Source organism: Cervus elaphus, chromosome 13, assembly GCF_910594005.1.
Source record: "Cervus elaphus chromosome 13, mCerEla1.1, whole genome shotgun sequence".
Classification (NCBI taxonomy): Eukaryota; Metazoa; Chordata; class Mammalia; order Artiodactyla; family Cervidae; genus Cervus; species Cervus elaphus.
The window spans coordinates 60,660,685-60,681,952 of record NC_057827.1 but is presented as its reverse complement, the minus strand read 5'-3'; the positions used below and the strand labels follow the sequence as shown (position 1 = coordinate 60,681,952).

The window sequence follows — 21,268 nt, the reverse complement described above, 5'->3', positions numbered from 1 at the left end:
GAATGGGGGCGGGACTTCCTTCGCTGCGCGCACGCGGGCCTGCGTGCAAGCCCCGCCCCGGAACTGCGGCGGACGCTGCCGCGGCACGCCGGTGCTGCGTGTTTGGAGGCGTTTGGTGGGCGTCTGAGGGGGCCGCGGCAGGGTAGCCTCACGGTGAGTGCCGGGGCCGGAGCGGGCCTGGGGGCGGGCTCCTCCAGGCCCTCGGGTTCTCGCGACCAGAGACGGGTGGCCGCCGGCCTTGTCAAGTGCCCTGGCCGACCCTGCCCTGGGGGCCTCTTCTAGGGCCTCGGAACCAGCCGAGCCGACGTCAGGGCTCGGCTGGTTCGGCTTCTCCGCTTGGTGCGCCTGTTCGAGCCTGAGACGAGGCGCCGGCGCCGGGCTAGGCTCCAGAAGGAGGGACCCCGCCGCTTACTCCACGAGTCACACTCCGCGTTCTCGCCCCGCTAGTGCCTGCCCCTCACGCCTCCTCCCAGTTGGTGAGAGGTGTCTGTGACCGCGGCGTCGCGGATGCGGGGCGGGGGTGGACCTTCGCTGCGCGCTGGCGTGCTTTGTCCACCGGGCGCGATGCTAAGTGGTTCTGAACGTGCGTCACCTTTTCGTCTTTGCGTGCCAGTCCAAGGAGCCGCAGCCCCTCATCATCCCCATTTTCCAGACGAGGAACTGAGGCTCGTGGTGATTAATAACGGCCACCCCAGACCCAAAGCTGACCAGTGGCGCGTCAAGATTTGAACCTAGGGGTCTCGCTTTGTTTTCCACGGAAGCTATGATTTTTCTCTGCCTTTCTGAAAAAGGGAGAACGTGGATCACGTTCCAGTCAAACGAGTTGTGCATCAATGATTTTTAAATTACTTAAAATGTAATGATTAAAGCTGGTTGGGTTTTAAGTCACTTGGCAACAGCCAGAGTGATGACGCAGGCATTTGAGCTCTTGGGGTAAGATTTGAGAGGGAAGAAAGCTTTGTGGTTTCAGTAGAGCCGACCCTCTCACGCATCCTCCAGCGACCCCCTCCTGGATTCTTATTCTGGCTTCAGAATGGCTTGAGTGTGGTAGGCTTCACCCTCCACGCTTTAGGTGTTTACTTGTTGCATAGAACATTTTGTGATTTAGCAGGTAAATCCCTCCCACCTTTTTAAAATATGAGAACTCTGAGGTTCAGAGAGGATTGAGCAGGACCTGCCAAGGGCACCCAGGCAGTAGGTATTGGGTCTGAAATCCAAACTATATTTAGCTCGTCTGTCTTTGCCACACCTCCTGTGTCCTCTCTGTTGTAGGCCTAGCTGCATGCTCTTGGGTACATTTCTTCCCTTCTGTGATCTTCTCCAGCTGGCAGCATCGGCGTTAGAGCCATCTTTGTGTCCTTACTTTTTTGTAAGACCTGATAGCTGCTTAGGAAATATTTGTTGCCTCAGAATCCTTTGCTTCTCAGTTGCCAATCTAATGGAACATTTCTTTCCTTTTCAGCAGCCATGAAGTTGAAAGAGAAAAAATCAAGCCCGAAGCCAACAAACTCTGGCAGATTTCAGAAGAAGGGGATCAAAGTTGTGGGACAATGGAAGGAGGTGAAGATAGACCCAAATATGTTTGCGGACGGACAGATGGATGACTTGGTGTGCTTTGAGGAACTGACAGATTATCGGTTGGTCTCCCCTGCCAAGAGTTCCTCCAGCCTCTTCTTGAAGGAAGAGCCGAAGAAGAGAAAGGCACAGGCTGTTTCAGAAGGAGAGGAGGAAGGAGAGCCTAGCTCCTCAAAGAAAAAGATGAAGTTGAAGAAGAGTAAAGATGTGGAAGCTGAAGAAACTAGTGCCCAGAAAGCGTTTGAGGTCAAAGATACTGAGCCAGTGCCCCAGGGAGAGGGCACAGTTTGTCCTGATCCAGAGGTAGGGGAGATGGCATCAAAAAGCCCGGTCCAGACTGTACCAAAAAAGAAGAAAAAGAAAGGGAAAAAAAAGTCAGCGCTTTCCCAGGGTACTTCTCCAAAGGTGCCCAAAAAAGCGAAGACGTGGATGCCTGAAACACATGATCACAAAGCAGATGTATCGGCTTGGAAGGATCTGTTTGTACCCAAGCCGGTTCTCCGAGCCCTCAGCTTTCTAGGCTTCTCTGCCCCCACACCAATCCAAGCGCTGACCTTGGCACCCGCCATTCGTGACAAACTGGACATCCTTGGGGCTGCTGAGACAGGTGAGGGCATTCTTATCTGGCCAGGGCGAGATTGCTGCGGGACTGAGCTTGTGGCCACTAATAGGCTGGATGGTTGGGAGCCTGGGGAATGTTGGGAGCATGACCACAAAAGCACTGTTGCATGAAGACTTTAAGAAGTCAGCTAGCTCTTTGTTTTGAAATAGGTCACTTCCTGATTGGTGCCCTGTGCAGGTCACTTTATTTCTCTCAGCCCTGTAGACTGTATTATCAAATGGAGATAGGTAAATTCAGTACCTACATCTTTTGCTGTGTGCTGTACTTAGTCGTTCAGTTCTGTCCGACTCTTTGCAACCTCATGGACTGTAGCCCTCCAGGCTCCTCTGTCCATGGGATTCTTCAGACAAGAATACTAGAGCACGTAGCCCTTCCCTTTTCCAGGGAATCTTCCCAACCCAGGGATTGAACCTGGATCTCCTATATTGCAGGTGAATTCTTTACCACTGAGCCACAAGGGAAGCCCTTTTTGCTATGTGCGTTGTGTAAATGCTTACTAAATTTATACATTTACGTAATAGTAAACTGCTAACAAAAAACAATAGTAAACTAAAATTTACACAGTACACTGTAAGTAATCTGTGAAAGTCACTCAGTCGTGTCCTACTCTTTGCGACCCCATGGACTATATACAGTCCATGGAATTCTCCAGGCCGTAATACTGGAGTGAGTAGCCTTTCCCTTCTCCATGGGATCTTTCCAACCCAGGGATCGAACCCAGGTCTCCCTCATTGTAGGCGGGTTCTTTACCAGCTGAGCCACCAGGGAAGCCCAAGTGATCTGTAAATGGTAGTTTTTTTCAATTCTTGAACCTTTTCTGCATGACTCAGGGGTAACGTGGGACCAAGATCAGCCCTCTGGAGAGGTAGATCTTCATTAGCATAAAGAAGTGTCTAATTCTCAAGAGTTGTCTACAGATAAAAAGGACTGCATTGGGAGTTGGTGGGTTTATTGGCATTGGAAGGTTTTGAGTGTGTGATAACCATTGGGTAGATTTGTAGGCAAATTTGGGCAGGAGGTGACTGTTGGAACTAGGCACTGTTTAAAGATCCCTCATACCCTGGGCAATCTACGGCTTTGTGAAGCAATGATAGGTTGACACGCTGGGAGACTAAACTGCTGATGGGGGTAAGGAGCAAACAGACCTGAAACTGTTAGTCCAACTTGACCAACAGTAACCATTAGAAATACATATGTTATGCAAGCCACATGTGTAATTTAAAATTCCCTGGGAGCCATATTAAAAAAAGTTTTTTAAAAAAGTGAAGATTAAATTTAACAATATATTTAACCATTACATAACATTTCAGTATTAATTAATGTAAAGTTATTAATTAGATATTTTACATTCTAATTTTTATACTATTTTCAAAATCTGATGTGGAGTTTGAACTTGCCACCCATCTCAGTTTAGAGCAGTCTCATTTTAAGTGCTTGATAGCTGTATGTGGCTCAGTTCAGTCGCTCAGTCATGTCCAACTCTTTGCAACCCCATGAACTGCAGCACGCCAGGCCTCCCTGTCCATCACCAACTCCCGGAGTTTACTCAAACTCATGTCCATTGAATCGGTGATGCCAGCCAGCCATCTCATCCTCTGTCGTCTCCTTCTCCTCCTGCCCCCAATCCCTCCCAGCATCAGGGTCTTTTCCTATGAGTCAACTCTTCGCATCAGGTGGCCAAAGTATTGGAGTTTCAGCTTCAGCATCAGTCCTTCCAATGAACACCCAGGACTGATCACCTTTAGGATGGACTGGTTGGATCTCCTTGCAGTCCAAGGGACTCTCAAGAGTCTTCTCCAACACCACAGTTAAAAAGCATCGATTTTTCGGCACTCAGCTTTCTTCACAGTCCAACTCTCACATCCATACATGACCTCTGGAAAAACCATAGCCTTGACTACTCAGACTTTGTTGGCAAAGTAATGTTTCTGCTTTTTAATATGTTATCTAGGTTGGTCATAACTTTCCTTCCAAGGAGTAAGCGTCTTTTAATTTCATGGCTGCAGTCACCATCTGCAGTGATTTTGGAGCCCCAAAAAATAAAGTCAGACACTGTTTCCACTGTCTCCCCATCTATTTCCCATGAAGTGATGGGATCAGATGCCATGATCTTAGTTTTCTGAATGTTGAGCTTTAAGCCAACTTTTTCACCTTCCTCTTTCACTTTCATCAAGAGGCTTTTTAGTTCCTCTTCACTTCTGCCATAAGGGTGGTGTCGTCTGCATATCTGAGGTTATTGATATTTCTCCCGGCAATCTTGATTCCAGCTTGTGCTTCTTCCAACCCAGCATTTCTCATGATGCACTCTGCATATAAGTTAAATAAGCAGGGTGACAATATACAGCCTTGACGTACTCCTTTTCCTATTTGGAACCAGTCTGTTGTTCCATGTCCAGTTCTAACTCTTGCTTCCTGACCTGCATATAGGTTTCTCAAGAGGCAGGTCAGGTGGTCTGATATGCCCATCTCTTTCAGAATTTTCCACAGTTTATTGTGATCCACGCAGTCAAAGGCTTTGGCATAGTCAATAAAACGGAAATAGATGTTTTTCTGGAACTCTCTTGCTTTTTCGATGATCCAGCGGATGTGGGCAATTTGATCTCTGGTTCCTCTGCCTTTTCTAAAACCAGCTTGAACATCTGGAAGTTCACGGTTCACGTATTGCTGAAGCCTGGCTTGGAGAATTTTGAGCATTACTTTACTAGCGTGTGAGATGAGTGCAATTGTATGTGTCTAGTGGCTACTATATTTTATGGCATAGAACTGTAACCAAAGTGGGGTGGCTGCTCGCTCCTCAAAAGCCAGTGAAGAGGCCAGGTTCGTGGAAAGGAAAGTTTGCTTTATTTTGGATACCAGCAATGGGAAGCGGGGGAAGACTCCTGTCCAAAGGCTGGCTCTCCCCCTGCCACCCCATGACAACCAGTGGGCAAGAACTTTTATAGACAGAGGGAGGGGACTTCATGCAGACACAGCACAGTCAGCTCTGACAGACATCTTGAACTTGGTCGTTGGTAGTCTGACCAGCTTCATTTTGACTAAGTACAGTTATTTCCACAGGAGTTTGAGTAAACTCTGGGAGTTGGTGATGGACAGGGAGGCCTGGCATGCTGCGATTCATGGGGTCTCAAGGAGTCGGACACAACTGAGCAACTGAACTGAACTGAACTGAACTGACTGAATGACTGAATTTCAGCTCCCAGGTCTGTCTGTTTCCGTTTTCTTGAGGCCAGTTCTCAGAAATGTGGCAGCTTATGGACTTCCTGGTGGCTCAGTGTGTAAAGAATCCATCTGCCAATGGAGGAGATGCAGGTTTGATTCCTAGTTTGGGAAGATCCCCTGGAAAAGAAATGGCCATCTACTTCCAATATTTTTGCCTGGGAAATCCCATGGACTGAGGAGCCTGGGGGGCTGCAGTTCAAGGGGTCACAAAAGTAGGTCACTTAGTGACTAAATAACAATGTCATGGCTACAGTCTGGTCATCATGCAGTTAACTTCTTTCATGGAGTGGGAGTTTCTGTATCTACAAGATACACAGCTCACAGCATGTGGCTCAGAACATTATCTGTAGCCCTTGAGAAGGAACTAAAGGTCCTTAACTATGTTTATTGACTAAACTGTTATTATTTAGTCTTGTTGGACTGCTTTCCTTTTTTTCTGCATTTTCTCACTTCTCTCATTAAACTTATTGTTTGGCTAAAGTTTTTCCACAGACAAAAAGCAGGCAGAGGATATGGTGGGGAAGGACTGTTGGGTCCTGCTCTGTTTCAGAACTAGACCATCTAGACACTTTGCGCCTTAGATTTCTGGAAGAGTGGTCAGGAAACTTGAGGTGAGGTCCTGTGTAAAAGTCAGAAAGATGGAAGAGGGAGGAAGCCCCAGGAAGGGGGAATGGAGGTAATAGCGTTAAAACATTTCTTTAAAATACATCACACAGTGTGTTACATGCGTTATACTGATGAAAGTTCTCACAGCCACTCTGAGATAGATGCCATTATTATTCCCACGTTACTGAAGAGAAAACAGCCTCACTGAGGATAGACAGTGTCCCTAAAACTGCCCTACTGAAAGCGGTAGCTTGGATTCTGGACCAGATCTGTGTGCTGTTCAGCTCTGCTGCAGGACTTGGGTGTGTGCAGAGAGGCCTGGGAGGCAGAGGCCGGGTGTGAGCCACTGTGGCTAGAGACTGGCGTTTGGGTTTATACCGCAGATCCTCAGGCTGTTTCTCTCAAGTGCTGTGGATCCACAGGTCGAAGTCTCAGAGACAGACTTAGGCCCCTTAATAATCCCGCCTTCCCTGGTCGCCTCCTTGTCACATCGCCAGATAACTTCTAATAGTCTTTTTGTCACTATAGATTAGTTTGCATTTTCCAGAATTTTAAAATGGATCCTACAAATACGTATTTTGGGGAGGGAGAATCTCTGTGCTTTAACTTGGCATACTTTGCAATTCAACCATGTTATTGCAAATACCAGTGGTTCATTTCTTTCTATTGATAAGTGGCATTCCTCTGAATGGATATAGTGCAGTTTGTTTATCTGTGTTGATGGGTGGTTCTGGTCTTTCTGGTTTTTGGCATTTACAAGTAAAACTACCATAAGTATTGGCGCATCAGTCTTTGTGTAACTGTATGCTTTGTTTCGTTGGCTGAATACCTAGATGTGGAATGGCTAGGTCTCAGGGTAAATGTAACTTTTTAGGAATTTTCCAAAGTGATTGTACCATTTTACATAATCACCAACTTATGAGTTTGAATTGGTCTGTGACCTTGCCAGTCCTTAGAGTGGTCAGTCTTTAATTTAGTTTAGATTTAAAAATTTCTAATGTTTCCTTGTGGCTTTAGTTGGTATTTCCGAAGTGACTAGTTAAGCAGCATCTTGTCGAGTGCTTAATTGTCATCCATGTCATCATCTTTGGTGACACCTGTTTAGTTCTTTTGCCCTGTTTTAATTGGGTTGTGGTTTTATTACTGAATTCATTATATATTCTAGATACACCTCCTTTATCAGATAGATGATGTACATTTTTCTCCCCCAGTTTGTGCTTTATCTTCTAGTTCCCTTCTGAAGAGCAGGAGTTATTATTTTGGTGAAGTTTAAATGATCTTTTACAGATCTGCTTTCCCGAGAATCCTTTGCCTAACACAAGATCACAAAGATTTTCTCCTACATTTTCTTGTGGTGGTGTTATTAGTTTAGTTTTAGGTTCTGTGTTTCGGTCTGATCCTTCCTGGGTTAACTTTTGTGGTGAGAAATATGGATCAAAGATTTGGTTTTGTTTTGCATATGGATATCTAATTACTCCAGCATTCTTTGTTGAAAAACTACTCTTTCCCCACTAAATTGCCTTCACATCTTTTTTGAAAATCAGTGACGATATAGGTGTGGGTTTGTTTTTGGAGTCTTCTCTTTTCCATTGGCCCATTTGTCCATCTTTACTGTTTTCCCAGCACCTCACGGTGTTGGCTAGTGTAGCTTTAGTGTAAGTCTTACAGTCAGGTAGTGTAAGTCCTCCAACTCTGTTCTTTTTAAACGTTGTTTTGGCTATTCTGGTGACTGCAGCCATGAAATTAAGCGGTGCTTGCTCCTTAGAAGGAAACTATGACCAACCTGGACAGCATATTAAAAAGCAGAGACATTACTTTGCCAACAAAGGTCCGTCTAGTCAAAGCTATGGTTTTTCCAGTAGTCATGTATGGATGTGAGAGTTGAACTATAAAGAAAGCTGAGCGCCAAAGAATTGATGCTTTTGAGCTGTGGTGTTGCAGAAGACTCTTGAGAGTCCCTTGGACTGCAAGGAGATCAAACCAGTGAATCCTCAAGGAAATCAGTCCTGAATATTCATTGGAAAGACTAATGCTGAAGCTGAAGCTTCAATACTTTGGCCACCTGATGTGAAGAACTGACTCAGTGGAAAAGACCCTGATGCTGGGAAAGACTGAAGGCAGGAAGAGAAGGGGATGACAGAGGATGAGATGGTTGGATGGCATCACTGACTCAATGGACATGAGTTTGAGTAGGCTCCCGGAGTTGGTGGTGGACAGGGAAGCCTGTCGTGCTGCAGTCCGTGGAGTCGCAAAGAGTCAGACACGACTGAGCGACTGAACTGAACTGAGGCCCTTTGCATTTCAGTATGAGTTTTAAAGTCAGCTTTTCAGTTTCTTCAAAAAAGCCAGCTAGTATTCTGATTAGGATTGCATTGGTTATAGAGCCAACTGAGAATGTGACATCTAGACAGGCTAGAGTCTTCCAGTCCATGAATGCGGTATAACTCTCCATTTTTTTAGGTCTTTGCTTTTTCTTACTGGTGTTTGTAGTTTTCAGTGTATATACTTCTACTAGCTTTATCCTTAACTGTTTCATAGTTTTGATGCTTTCGTAGATAGTAATTTAAAATTTCCTATTTCTGTTGCTAATAAATAGAAGTATGCGTTTGTTTATGTTGATCTTGTATCCTGCAACTTGGTACGATTAACTGGCTTCCTGAAGATTACATAGGATTTTCTACAAAGGTGATTATGTCATCTGGTCTGGATGCCTTTTGTTTACTTTTTTCTTATCACACTGGCTAAAACTCCATTGCTTTGTCCCTGATTTGGGGGAAAATGTTCAGTGTTTCATCATTAAATATGATGTTAGTAGGTTTATTATATTTAGCTTCTATCAGGTTGAGAAAATTCTTGTCTGTTACTAGTTTGCAGAAAGATTCTTATCAGGAATGGTGGTGGTATTTTTTTTAAATGCCTTTTCTGCATATATGGGATGCATACTTTTTTCATTTTCAATTTGTTGATGATAAACTGAATTTAGTTGCAGTGTATTATTCCGTTTATACCTTGTTGGATTTGATTTGCTAAAATTTTGTTGATAATTTTAAATTTCTATTAATGGGATATTTGTAGTTTTTTTGTAATGTCTTTGGTTTTGAAATCAAGAGTGATACTGGGCTCAGAGTGACTTGAAGTACTCTCTTCAGTTTTCTGAAGGAGTGTGTGGTAGAATTGGCATTTTTCTGCCTGAAATGTATGATAGAAATCATCTCAGAAAATGAGCAGCTCTAAGGAACAAGGTACTATAAGCAAGAACTCAGCTCGTTTTACTCTGAAAAATCTGTGAGTTTTTTGATGCCTGGGATAAAACCTTCATATAGAGATCACTTATTTGCTTCTGCTTGGGGCATTATAGTTTTGGAACCACTTTAAATTCTCAGCCTGAGGTATTTTGTCTCATTTTGTTTTTTGACCACATAGATGGGCTCCATATATGCTCAGAGGCTAGTTTGAAAATGTTCAAGCAGAGACGAAAGCTTTAAAGTTTCCTTGAAAACTAAGAAAACTTTCTTTCACTACCTCCTTCCTCACCAAAGAAACATTTGGGGAACGTATTACACAGATTTCCATTTTTTACCCTTCAATTTTACGTTCCTCCACAACAGCAACAAAACACACGTACCCACAACTCGCCTGTCTCTTCAGGTTTCATTGTTTGGACACTTGTCTTTAGTTACTGTTGACCTCAGCTCTGAGTGCTGTCTGTCAGACTCGCCCTCAGGTTCCTAATTGCACGGCTGTCCTCTGGTTGCAGTGTGGTTGGGATACCTGTGTGGGGTGGAAGGAGCTTTGCATTGGTCAGGGTGGCACTTGGCTATTTCAGGTCCCTTATTCCGAGTAAAGAATAGAACCTCAGGCAAGAGTATGTACCTGTTGATTCACACTGTTTTTGTTTGTTTTTTGTTCTGCTTTTCAGGGAGTGGGAAAACTCTTGCCTTTGCCATTCCAATGATTCACACAGTGCTGCAGTGGCAGGTGAAGAAGAAGCCTGCCCCAGCTCTAAGTAGCACAGGAGTGCCACCTGGGGAGACCGGTAATGAGCCTGGAGCTGAGAATCGATCACCAGGCAGGGCTGGAGCTTTGCCTGATGAGATTGGAATTGAGGGTGAAGCACTTTCCAGTGAGGTTGGAGCAAAGGCTGGAACACCACCCAGCCAGGCAGGAACCAAGACTGGAGCTGCCCCCTCAGAACAGGGGCTGCTCTCCTGTGACGATGATGTTGACGCTGGTGAAGGACCTTCTTCCCTGATCAGGGAGAAGCCCATCCCCGAACAGGAAGAAAACCAGGTGGAAAAGCACGATGAAGAGCAGACTGGAAAGTTAAAAACAGAATTGGGTGGCAGCACTGCACCGCCGAAGCGTCCTCTGCTTGGACTGGTTCTGACTCCCACTCGAGAGCTCGCCGTTCAGGTCAAACAACACGTCGATGCTGTGGCCAAGTTTACAAGTGAGGTTTAATTCCATTGAATAAATGTTTCATGAAAGGATCCCAGTTGCGGGGGTGGCAGAGGTGAATGAGCCATGCCTCTTGCCCTCTAGAGGGAATTTGATTTGCCAGAGAATTAAGCCCGACAGAAAACTGTTTGAGTGACACATTCTTAATTCTCCCAAGGATAGCACATAGCTAACGCTGTTCTGGCTGCATAAGCAATTAGTTACCTCACTGAATACAGTGGATACGTGGGACAGGGTTTGGCAAACCGCTGTTTGGGGGGTGGTTTGTTTATTTTTTTTCTGGTACATAAAGTGCTGCCTCACCTACGTATTTACACATTGTCTGTGGCCACGTTTGCACCACCAGGAAGAGTGGAATAGAGGTGGTGGGTGGGACAGAGACCGTTTAGCCCACATGCAGGGCTACAGCTGTTGACTGTTCAGAAAGTGTGCTGACTTCTGCCTTAGGGCATTAGCACTTAATTTTCCCAGGGAATTCCTTGGGAAAGGCTGCATAGTGGGGGCTTCCATTTTAGAGTAAAAGGAACGGTTCTTTACCGAGCTGTTACTGTGTATATGAGGCACTTGACTAAGCACTTTGCCTGCATGACCCTTTTTGTTCCTCCCACACTGGATACCTTGAGAAGTCCTCCTGTAGAGAGGAGAAGAGAACACTAGCATTAGAGGAGATTCAGATGGATCCGGATTGAGGGAAACGGGCAGGAATTCCCCGGGAGAAGTGTCACAGCTGCTGGTTCCATCTTTCCCAGCGCTGCAGTGTGCCACTGGTCTGTTTCTCCAGAACCTCGGACGTCACCATGCCTGGGTTCAAATCCAGCCATACGGTTGTGGGTGAGGGGAAAGAGTAGAAAAAACTGAGGTTGGGGAAGTAGGCTGGGCCTAGATCATAGCAGACCGGGTAAGCCCTGCAGTAACGGCATCAGCAGGCCTGGCCACCTCTTAGCACTCCCCTGGAGAAGGGAGCTGTGCCACTGACTGGCAGCCTTTGCTAATCTGGGGGCACCTGTGTCCACGGTGGAAGAAATAAGCGATCAGACTAACACTGTCCCTCGTGTTGTGTGAACCATAGGCATTAAAACCGCTATTCTGGTTGGTGGAATGTCCACGCAGAAACAGCAGAGGATGCTGAACCGCCAGCCTGAGATTGTCATCGCCACTCCAGGCCGGCTGTGGGAGCTAGTTAAAGAAAAGCACCCTCATTTGAGCAACCTCCGGCAGCTCAGGTGAGAGTTCCCTCCCTGTCCGCCACCCCCGTTCTGCAGTGGGCCTGAGGTGGCCTGGCACAGCGCCTCCTCCCTGTCACAAGGTGCCGTTGTGCAGTACTAGCCAGACTTGGCCTTGAGGAAACCAGGCACGTGTGAGGGAGGGGAGTTGAGGGCCCTGGTGGAGGTGGTGAAAGTGGTGTTTGTCTTGGGGGGTGGGGGGCCCTGGTAGCGTATGCTGTGGTGACTCCTTCCGTGCTCCTAACCGAGTGATCACAGGTCTGTCTGGATCCGTAGGTGCCTGGTGATCGATGAGGCTGACCGGATGGTTGAGAAAGGCCACTTTGCTGAGCTCTCACAGCTGCTGGAGGTGCTCAGTGATTCCCAGTACAGCCCAAAGAGGCAGACCCTTGTTTTTTCCGCCACACTGACCCTGGTACATCAAGCTCCTGCCCGCATCCTTCACAAGAAGCATGCTAAGAAAATCGACAAAACTGCCAAACTTGACCTCCTCATGCAGAAGATTGGCATGAGGGGCAAGCCCAAGGTCATTGACCTCACAAGAAAGGAGGCCACGGTAGAGACGCTGACAGAGACCAAGATCCACTGTGAGACTGATGAGAAAGACTTGTACCTGTACTACTTCCTGATGCAGCATCCGGGCCGCACCTTAGTGTTTGCCAACAGCATCTCCTGCATCAAGCGCCTCTCCGGGCTCCTCAAAGTCCTGGACATCATGCCGCTGACCCTGCATGCCTGCATGCACCAGAAGCAGAGGCTCAGAAACCTGGAGCAGTTTGCCCATCTGGAGGAGTAAGTCAGGCCTGTCCACAGACTGGCCATTGGGTCCAGGTTGCCAGGAGGGCGGGAAGCTACCTTCTCTCACGGGAGCCTTATTAGTAGAAGGTAGTCGCCCCACCCTTTTTTCTTTTAATTCTGCACAGCATGAGGCAGGTTCGCTCTCATCTAGTACATTTATTTTTACGACATACCTCAGGTGCTTTTGACTCTTCTCAAACTCCGCATACATTAAGAAACATCATCCAGTACATATTATTGAGTGCTTGTTTTGAACCTGCTGCTGTTCTAGGGCCTGGTAATAGAATAGTGAGTAATGCAAAGTCCCTGCTCTTAGGGAGTTTACGTCCATGTGGAGGGAAAAGTAAGTATATAGTTTGTCAAGTGGTGCTAGGTGCTAAGAAGTAGAGTTATATAGGGAGTTGTGCAGACTGTGGGTGTGTGGTCTGGGAGGCTTTTCTCATAAGGTGAGATGGCAGCAGAGCGTGGAAGAAAGGAAGGAAATGTGACTATCTGAGGAAAACCTTTCTGGCCTGAAGTGCACTAAGCAAAGACATGGAGGCAAGAGCAGATCTGGCATGTTTGAGCAAAAGCAAGGATGTCTACCTGTTTGACAGAGGGAATTAAGTGGGAGGGTGATAGGAGATGAGGTCACTGACCTAGAGTATGACCCTATTTAATTCACTTAAATTGGTCTGTGTTATTGCAGAGTGTGGCTTTATTGATTGTGGCCAGTGAAACCCAGGTTTGAATCCTGGCTCCACAGTCACATAGCCATGTATGTGTCTTGGGAGGTTAGTATCTCTGAGCCTCAGTTTCTTCATCTCTCAAAAGGAGATATGTACATAATAGTGTCATCTTGTAGAATGTTAGTAAGGGTTGTAGTGTTTAGAGTACTCGATTGTGGTAAGGAGTTGATTAATGATAGCTGTTAGTTATTACTAAGCTTTCTCTCTCTATCACAGTTGTGTGCTCCTGGCGACAGATGTGGCGGCTCGGGGCCTGGATATTCCAAAAGTCCAGCATGTCATCCATTACCAGGTAGGGACATCAGGGAACTTGTGGGCACCTTCCAGCATTGAGCAGAGAATTTTTAAAGCAAAGGTTGAGGGACAGAGCAAGGAGGAGAATTGTTGGTCCCAAGGCTTCATGCAACAGAGAATACCACTGGCGTCTAGTGACCAACTAGCTGCTTCCACTTAACTATGGTGAGATTTATTCTCCAAAACGTCCTTACATTGTTTGATGTCAAATAGCCCCTCTCTTTTTGATTTGGGCAGGCTACGTAATACTGGCAGGTTAGAGTCTAAGTTTCTTCCGTGAAATGGGCATAGTAAAGTTTAGCATGTAAAATGATTACCCTGCTATAGAGAAAAGAGTGTGGTGGTTAAGTCCTGCAAGGTGAAATAGGTTATTATGTGTGAGGAGTTTAGAAAGCCAGGTGGCAATTCCTAAATGTTAGCTGCTGTTGATGTGGATGTTAATGTTAGTGAGTGAACCCAGGAAAAATTAGCAGAGAATGGTGGTTAGGATCATGGGCTCTAGAACCTCACTTCCAGCATCTGAATGCTGATTGGCTGCTTCTTAGTGGGTTAGCTTTTGGCATGTTACTGAGTTTCTTTGGTTTCAATGTCATTGTAAACTGGGAGTGGGGATGCTGCTACCTACTCCATGGGGTTATTCTGATTAAATGAACTAATGCTGATGGATCACCTAGCACAGTGTAAGTACTCAGTAACTGGTGTAATCATTTCTTCTTTTAAATCCTTCTTGCTTTCTTTTTTTTCCCTTTAAATCTTTCATGCTTTTAACAGTCTTTGAGGGTGCCAGTTCAGTTGAGCAAATCTTTATTCTTCCTCTTTTTGGAAAGAGTCTGGGTCAGTCTGTGGGAAATATCCAGATGAACAAAATACAGTTCCTAGCCCCTAAGAAATATCAAATCCACTAGAGGAGGTGAGATGCCTGCAGCCATAATATAAGGCAGAAGATACTGGAAAGTGGCAAAATAAAGTTGGACAAAGAGATAACTTCTGGTGTGGGAGGTTAGGTTGGAAAGTGCTCACTAAAAGATGCTTGGCATTCAGGGATGGAGAAGATTCAGACATGTAGAGGTAGGGAAGGAAAGAGGAGAATGTGTGGTAGTGGGCTGTTGCTGGGCAGTGAGAAGAGGGTGTGTGTGCTGAAAGAGGAAGTGAAGGATGCATCACTTCTGGCACCATCATGAACCATGGGTCACGGTGCTTAGAGCACTAAATTAAATTTGCTAGTTCTGGTCCATTTTAGTTCACTGATTCCTAAAATGTCGACGTTCACTCTTGCCATCTTCTGTTTGACCACTTCCATTTGCCTTGATGCGTGGGCCTAACATTCCACATTCCTATGTAATGTTGTTCTTTACAGCATCAGACTTTACTTCCATCACCAGTCACATCCACACCTGGGTGGTGTTTTCGCTTCATCTCAGCATCTTCCTTGTTTCTGGAGCTATTTCTCCACTCTTCCCCATTAGCATATTAGGCACTTAACCAACCTGGGGGGTTCATCTTTCAGTGTCATATCTTTTTGCCTTTTCATACTGTTAATGGGATTCTTAAGGCAAGAATACTTAAGTGGTTTGCCATTCCATTCTCCAGTGGATCATGTTTTGTCAGAACTCTCCACCATGACCCATCTGTCTTAGGTGGCCCTACAGGGCATAGCTCATAGTTTCATTGAGTTACACAAGGCTTTGATCCATGTGATCAGTTTGGTTAGTTTTTCTGTGATTGTGGTTTTCATTCTCTTCCCTCTGATGGATAAGGATAAAAGGCTTGTGGGAGCTTCCTGATGGGAGGGACTGGCTATGGGTAATCTGGGTCTTGCTCTGAAGGGTAGGGCCATGCTCAGGAAATCTTTAATCCAATTTTCTGTTGATGGGTGGGGCTGTGTTCTCTCCACGTGGTTTGGCCTGAGGCCAAATATGGTAGGGGTAATGGAGACCTCCTTCAAAAGGACTTATGCCAGCATGCTGCGGCTCCCAGGACTGTTGCAGTCAGTGCCCCTGACCCCACGGCAGGCCACTGCTGACCCACGCCTCCACCCGAGGCTCCTGGACACTCACAGGCAAGTCTGGCTCAGTCTCTTGTGGGGTCGCTTCTCCTTTCTTCTGGGTCCTGGTGCACACAAGGTTTTGTTTGTGCCCTCTGAGAGTGTGTTTCCCCAGTCCTGTGGAAGTTCTGTAATCAAATCCCACTGACCTTCAAAGTCAAATTCCCTCGGGGTTTTCAGTCCTTTTGCCAGATCCCCAGGTTGGGAAATCTGTTGTGGGCCCTAAAACTTTTGCAACAGTGCGAGAACTTCTTTGGTGTAATTGTTCTCCAGTCTGCGGGTCATCTGCTCGGTGGCTCTATGGTAGGGCTAATGGTGACCTCCTCCAAGAGGACTTAGGCCACACGCCGCACCTCCCAGGTCTGCTGCAGCCAGAGCCCCTGTGCCCGTGGCAGACCACTGCTGACCCGTGCCTCTGCAGGAGACACTCAAATCCTCAAAGGCAGGTCTGGCTCAGTCTCTGTGGGTCTGGGTCCTGGTGTGCACACGGTTTTGTTTGAGCCCTCTCAGCATCTTTGGCGGGCATGGGATTTGATTCTAAACATAGTTTTGCCCCTTCTACCATTTTTTTGGGGCTTCTCCTTTGCCCTTGGATGTGGGGTATCTTTTTTCATTGGGATCCAGCATTCTCCTGTTGGTGGTTTTTTAGTGGTTAGTTGCAGTTTTGGAGTTCTCGCAGGAGAAGATGAGTACACATCCTTCTACTCCACCATCTACTAGGTCTGCTTAGAGCAATGCTTTGGGAAAGACACTGAGCATTACCTGGGCTCAGTGGAGAAGACTGTTCTTGATTAGTGGTGTGTGCCACGGCGTGGGGGAAAGAGGGATCGTCAGCTCCATGCCACGTTAGCTGTGGATGACATACCCACTTTTCCTACTTTTTATTGGAGTGGTCATGAGAACCTGAACCAGGGCAGGGGGCAGAGCCTGCACAGTGAACGGGCTAAACCTGGGGACAGTTTGGATGTGGGCCTTAGGGAGAAGGGCTTAATCTCTCCACAGGGCTGGCAAGGTTTCTAGCTGCCTGGCTGGGAGGGAGGAGGGTCCCGCTTTGGGTTGTTGGCCTTGAGGGGATGAGCGGTGTTTGGGGACAGTCAACGTGTTGACCTCCCAGTTCCTTCTTTGTTAGGTCCCTCGCACCTCAGAGATTTATGTCCACCGAAGTGGTCGGACTGCCCGTGCCACCAATGAAGGCCTCAGCCTGATGTTGGTTGGGCCTGAGGATGTGATCAACTTTAAGAAGATTTACAAGACCCTCAAGAAAGATGAAGACATCCCACTGTTCCCTGTGCAGACAAAGTACATGGATGCAGTCAAGGTAAAAAGGAAAGCTAGAGGCCCAGTGCTGACGAGGGGAGGGCTTGTGCTGTTCCCTCACTTTGCCACGGGATTCTTGCAGTACCGCTCTTGGAAACTAATTCATAGTTTTGTGTAAAAAAGAAAAGTAGGGCGCCGTTCCTTGAAGAAGGGAGGAAAGGGCAAATGGCCAAAGAGTGAGGAGTTTCCTTCATGAACCCTTCCTTTACTGTGGCCCTGCAACTTCCACCATCAGCCCCACCACCACCACTGGCCAGAGCAGTGAGCACGGCTGTGTTGGACGGATGGATGGTTGTAGGGAAGTGGGGTCAGTGTGTCTTGCTGAGGCAGAAACTAAAAGTCTGTCACATCCCTGAAGCAGATGCCTGTAATTCCTACCTTTGGGGTTTTACTTAACTCAATAAACGTTGACTTGAGTGAGTGCTGCTTACTCTGGGCTGTAGCGCGTCAGGCGCCAAAGCGGGGTGGCCTCTTTTCCGTAGGAGCCCACGGCTCGTGGGGCAGGTTGCGGTGCAGGTGCGGATGGGCGGTGGGCGTATAGTGGCACGGGCAGGGGATGTAGTTTCCTTCAAGCCTGCTGCAGGCAGAGGTGTGAGGAGGTGAGGAAGGCATGGGATTCCAGGAATTGGGAGAGCAAAAGGCAAGGAATGGCTCCAGAACGTCCGCTGTGTGGGAAAACGTGGGAGATGAGACAGACAGGTAGAGACTGCAGAGAGGCTTAGGAGCCACTAGGCTTCCCGTGGCTCCTTCCCCACCTCACAAGATCTTTCACATTTTTTTTTTGGTGTTTCCTGTCACTGCGGTCTGAACCCAGTATGCATAAGAAGGAGAATCGAAGTGTTTTGGGAGGAGGACGACAGAGGGGGAAAGCAGTCCTGTGACAGTTCTGTGTTATCCCTGTGGACTGAGAGCTGGGCCCTAACTCGGCTGTTGGGGTGTTTTCAGGTCTCAGCTCGGCTGTGAAGGTCAGCCATGGTGTCTGGGGAACACGTCTGACCAAGGTGGGCTGCCAGGAAGAGGGGCTGTTTAAGTTGGCTTGGAAGGCCTGCCTTTGAGGTTCGTGTGTACACGCTCACCAGTAGTGATTACTTTAACCAGGAACCAAAGCAAATGCTTTTTGATGGGAGCTGAGGTGCCTCTCTCTGAGCACTAAAGAGCTTTTTTAAAAACACAGTTTAAATGAGCCTTTTTTCCCCAGAGGCCTGAACCCTCTGTCGGATGAATACTTTCTCTGCCTTGTCCCTAGGAGCGAATCCGTTTAGCTCGACAGATTGAAAAAGCGGAGTATCGGAACTTCCAGGCTTGTCTGCACAACTCTTGGATCGAGCAGGCAGCGGCTGCCCTTGAGATTGAGCTGGAAGAAGAAATGTATAAGGGTAAGGCACCAGATGGACTTGAGGAAGGGTTCATTCAGCTTTTAGCTTTTGATTTTCCCTTCAACTTCTGTCTGTTAGAGCCTCCCCCACCACCATGGGTCCCCTCAAAACCAGCAGGATGCTGCCTCCTCCTTTGTGAGAAGCCCAAATCTCAGATGAGCCTAAAGCCCTCAGCCTTTGACAAGTCATCTGTCTGGAGGCTGTAGTTCCATCCCTCGTGTGGAGAGATGGTAAAGGTCAGGGCAGGCTCTGAGACCAGACTGCAGGTGTTTGCTGCCTATTCTCTTAACTAGCTATGTGACCAGGTCAGATTACTCAACTCTGTTGTACCTATGCTGTCCTCATTTATAAAACCAGGGCATAAAGTACCTGCCTCATGGGGTTGTGAAGATGGCTTGAGTTAATGAGTCTGAAGTGCTTATGACAGTGCCTGGTAAACTGAAAGTACTCACTACGTTTCAAGTTACTTATTGTCACCTGTCTTCCAGGGTGACAAAGCACTTCTGTCATCATCTCATTTGATCTTCTCCAGTCTCATGATGTAAACCAAGCAGGAATTGTTGGTTCGTTTGGGAACTGGTTCTGCAGGGAAGCGGCTCCAGCACCAGGCTGAGCTCTGAGCCTGGGCCGGAGACTAAGGATTCAGGGCTGAGTCTGTGATCCTTGCTCTGGGAAAGCATCAGACTCTAAGAGGTGATAGAACCACATCTAGAACTGACACCAGAATGAGGTCCAGTACTCTTTCGACCCCACAGATGGGTGACTCAGCTGAGGTGTTGGCACCTCGGTGCCAAAGCCAACAAATTCAGAGGCAGACTCACTGCTTGCTGCTCAGCATGGAAGCCAGGAGCCAAATCATGAGGCTTGATAACAGTCAGCTCCTCCTGGGAGCTCAGGCTTTGGCTTGGGCTGTGGTGCCAAGACCCTGGATTCACTTCCTGAGGACCAGCTGGCATGAGACTCTTTGGCCGTGGCCACCTCTGCAGGTTCAGTCACAGTCCTGTTGGGGACATGCCGGGAGCTGGGCTATGTAGGTGGGTTTCACTGTTGCCTGAGGCGTGTGTAACTGTCCAGTCACCAAATTGCTGGCAGCAGGTGAGCAGGTCGTAGGAAGAAAAGTGATGTTCAGATCAGGAGACTGGGGTACTAATCTCAGTTTGAAAGCTAGCTCTGTGACCTTCGGCAAGTGACCTGAGTTTCCTCAACTGTAAAATAAAGATAATTGCTAGGGCCTTTGATGTTTAAAAGACAGGGTGGCCCTGAGTGGTTCCCCTAAACTGTGTCAGAAGTTAGCCAACACTGGCCTCTGTGGAGAACCTAGGAGCCCTGACTCCCCAAGAGTTCCAAAACATTTTTTCATCACAGGTATTATCCATCAAGGGAAACAAAATGCTCCTACAAGTCATAGTAAATGCGATATATTTTGAATTGCGTTTCAAGGAGGAAAAGTTGACGAGCAGGAAGAGCGTCGGAGACAAAAGCAGATAAAGATCCTGAAGAAGGAGCTGCGCCATTTACTCTCACAGCCGCTGTTTAAAGATGACCTGAAAACCAAGTATCCGACTCAGTCGGGCAAGCTGCCGGTGCTCATGTCTGCCCCACGAAAGGGCGAGTCCGCGCTGAGCTGCCTTTCCAAACAGAAGAAGAAGAAGAAGAAAAAGCAGCAGCCCAAGGAGCAGCCGCAGGAGCAGCCACAGCCGAGCACAAGTGCCGGCTAACCGCCCCCAGGTCAGTCAGCTGGCGACCGCGCCGTGTCTGTGTTCTCCGGTTGTATGGAAACCTTCCCGCCTTGGATCTCACCCCACTGTGGTTCCAAAAATCTCCCTCTCTTCCACACCACCCCTCACAGCAGGGCAGGCCTCATGCAGATTTGTGTTGTTTCAGAGTAAGAATTCTGTGTGCCAGCTTATATTTTTCTGCATTTCAGTGCTTACAGGCTTCTTGTATGTGTAACTTGATTTTCTCAATTAAAAACAATGGTTAGAACCATCGCGTCACCTTGCGTTTCTGCCGGGGTGCGGGTGTCGCCGTCCGGTCCTTGGGCTGCAGCCTGCTCACAGTGTGGATGGAGCAGAGGTGGCGAGTTTCGCCAATCACGATGAAGTCATTTCTGCCTGGGTCCCCAACGTGTGTTCCCACTTTTCTCCATAGCAGAATCCTAGCACCTCCTTCGCTCTTTCTGCCTCACAGCTGTTGTCTTGTCTGAGCCTCCCTGGTAGGTGGGCACAGAAGAGACTGCTGCTCTCGGATTCCTAGAGAACACAGCTTCCTTAACCTCACAGAGCCCCTCGTGGGGAAGCCAGGAGCAGTATGCGGAGTCTGACAGTGAGGTGTGCAGGCTCTGGCTGTGGCCATCCTCTCCAGCCTGGTCTCTCGGCTTCCCTCCTCTGTGGGACAGAATGGTTGCTGCCCACACTCTCACGCCCCCATTCCTTGGCCCAAGCCTTTGTCCCAGCGTTCCCTTGTCCTGTTTGCCTTTTCCCAGCCCTGAGCAGTGCTGGCCCCTGAGCCCAGAGCTGAGGTGTTCCTTCTGTGGATCCCACAGCACTGGCATCTGGTATCTTGCTGAGCTCCCTGAGAGCAGAAGCTGCTTTATTACCCCTTGCAGCCCTTGAGCTTAGATCCGGGCCTGGTGTAAATGAGAGCTGAGGGAACACGTGACCTCCCAGCACCACCGCAGCTTTCGCCAGTCAGTCTGGGCGAGTAGCCAGAGGTGGGGGAAGCACGCCATTTCTGCACAGCTAAGTCTGGGCTTTGAAGCGTCTTCCCTTGGCCTTGTGGTTGGCAGCTCTATCCCCACAGCCCCTGTAGGTAACTGCAACAGGGTGCTGGCCTGAACTCAGATTCAGGTATTACTGGCTGTTGCTTCAGTACTTTTTATCTGCTTTAATTATCATTTAGTTTCCGTCAAGGCCCTGAGACATAAGTCTTAGTACCCTTTGTTGTCGTTGAGAAAGCTCATGCTGAGTGGTTAAGACTTGCTCAGAGCTAGGATTAGAACCCTGGGC

General features: G+C 47.6%; 1 protein-coding gene across 3 annotated transcripts; it reads left to right on the top strand.

Moving 5' to 3' along the window:
- The first annotated feature begins 30 nt into the window (after window positions 1-30).
- DDX24 (DEAD-box helicase 24) lies at window positions 31-20,251 on the top strand. Of its 3 annotated transcripts, none has more exons than XM_043921305.1 (9): window positions 34-153; window positions 1,466-2,182; window positions 9,942-10,472; window positions 11,550-11,703; window positions 11,980-12,495; window positions 13,446-13,521; window positions 16,697-16,885; window positions 18,131-18,260; window positions 19,701-20,251. In XM_043921305.1, exons 2-9 carry the CDS (start codon window positions 1,468-1,470, stop codon window positions 19,976-19,978), a joined length of 2,589 nt encoding a protein of 862 aa, XP_043777240.1. In that variant the 5' UTR covers window positions 34-153; window positions 1,466-1,467; the 3' UTR covers window positions 19,979-20,251. The 3 variants fall into 3 exon arrangements, with proteins under 3 accessions (XP_043777241.1, XP_043777240.1, XP_043777239.1); XM_043921304.1 differs by having other exon boundaries at window positions 1,463-2,182; XM_043921306.1 differs by lacking the exons at window positions 18,131-18,260; window positions 19,701-20,251 and adding an exon at window positions 17,830-18,078 and having other exon boundaries at window positions 31-153; window positions 1,463-2,182.
- Window positions 20,252-21,268: the final 1,017 nt, after the last annotated feature.

Coding starts and splice junctions, on each gene's coding strand:
- DDX24 (XM_043921305.1), top strand. CDS start 1,468: ATGAAGTTGAAAGAGAAAAAATCAAGCCCGAAGCCAACAAACTCTGGC. Junction 13,522..16,696: donor AGCATGTCATCCATTACCAG/GTAGGGACATCA, acceptor CTTCTTTGTTAG/GTCCCTCGCACCTCAGAGAT. Junction 18,261..19,700: donor GGAAGAAGAAATGTATAAGG/GTAAGGCACCAG, acceptor TTGCGTTTCAAG/GAGGAAAAGTTGACGAGCAG.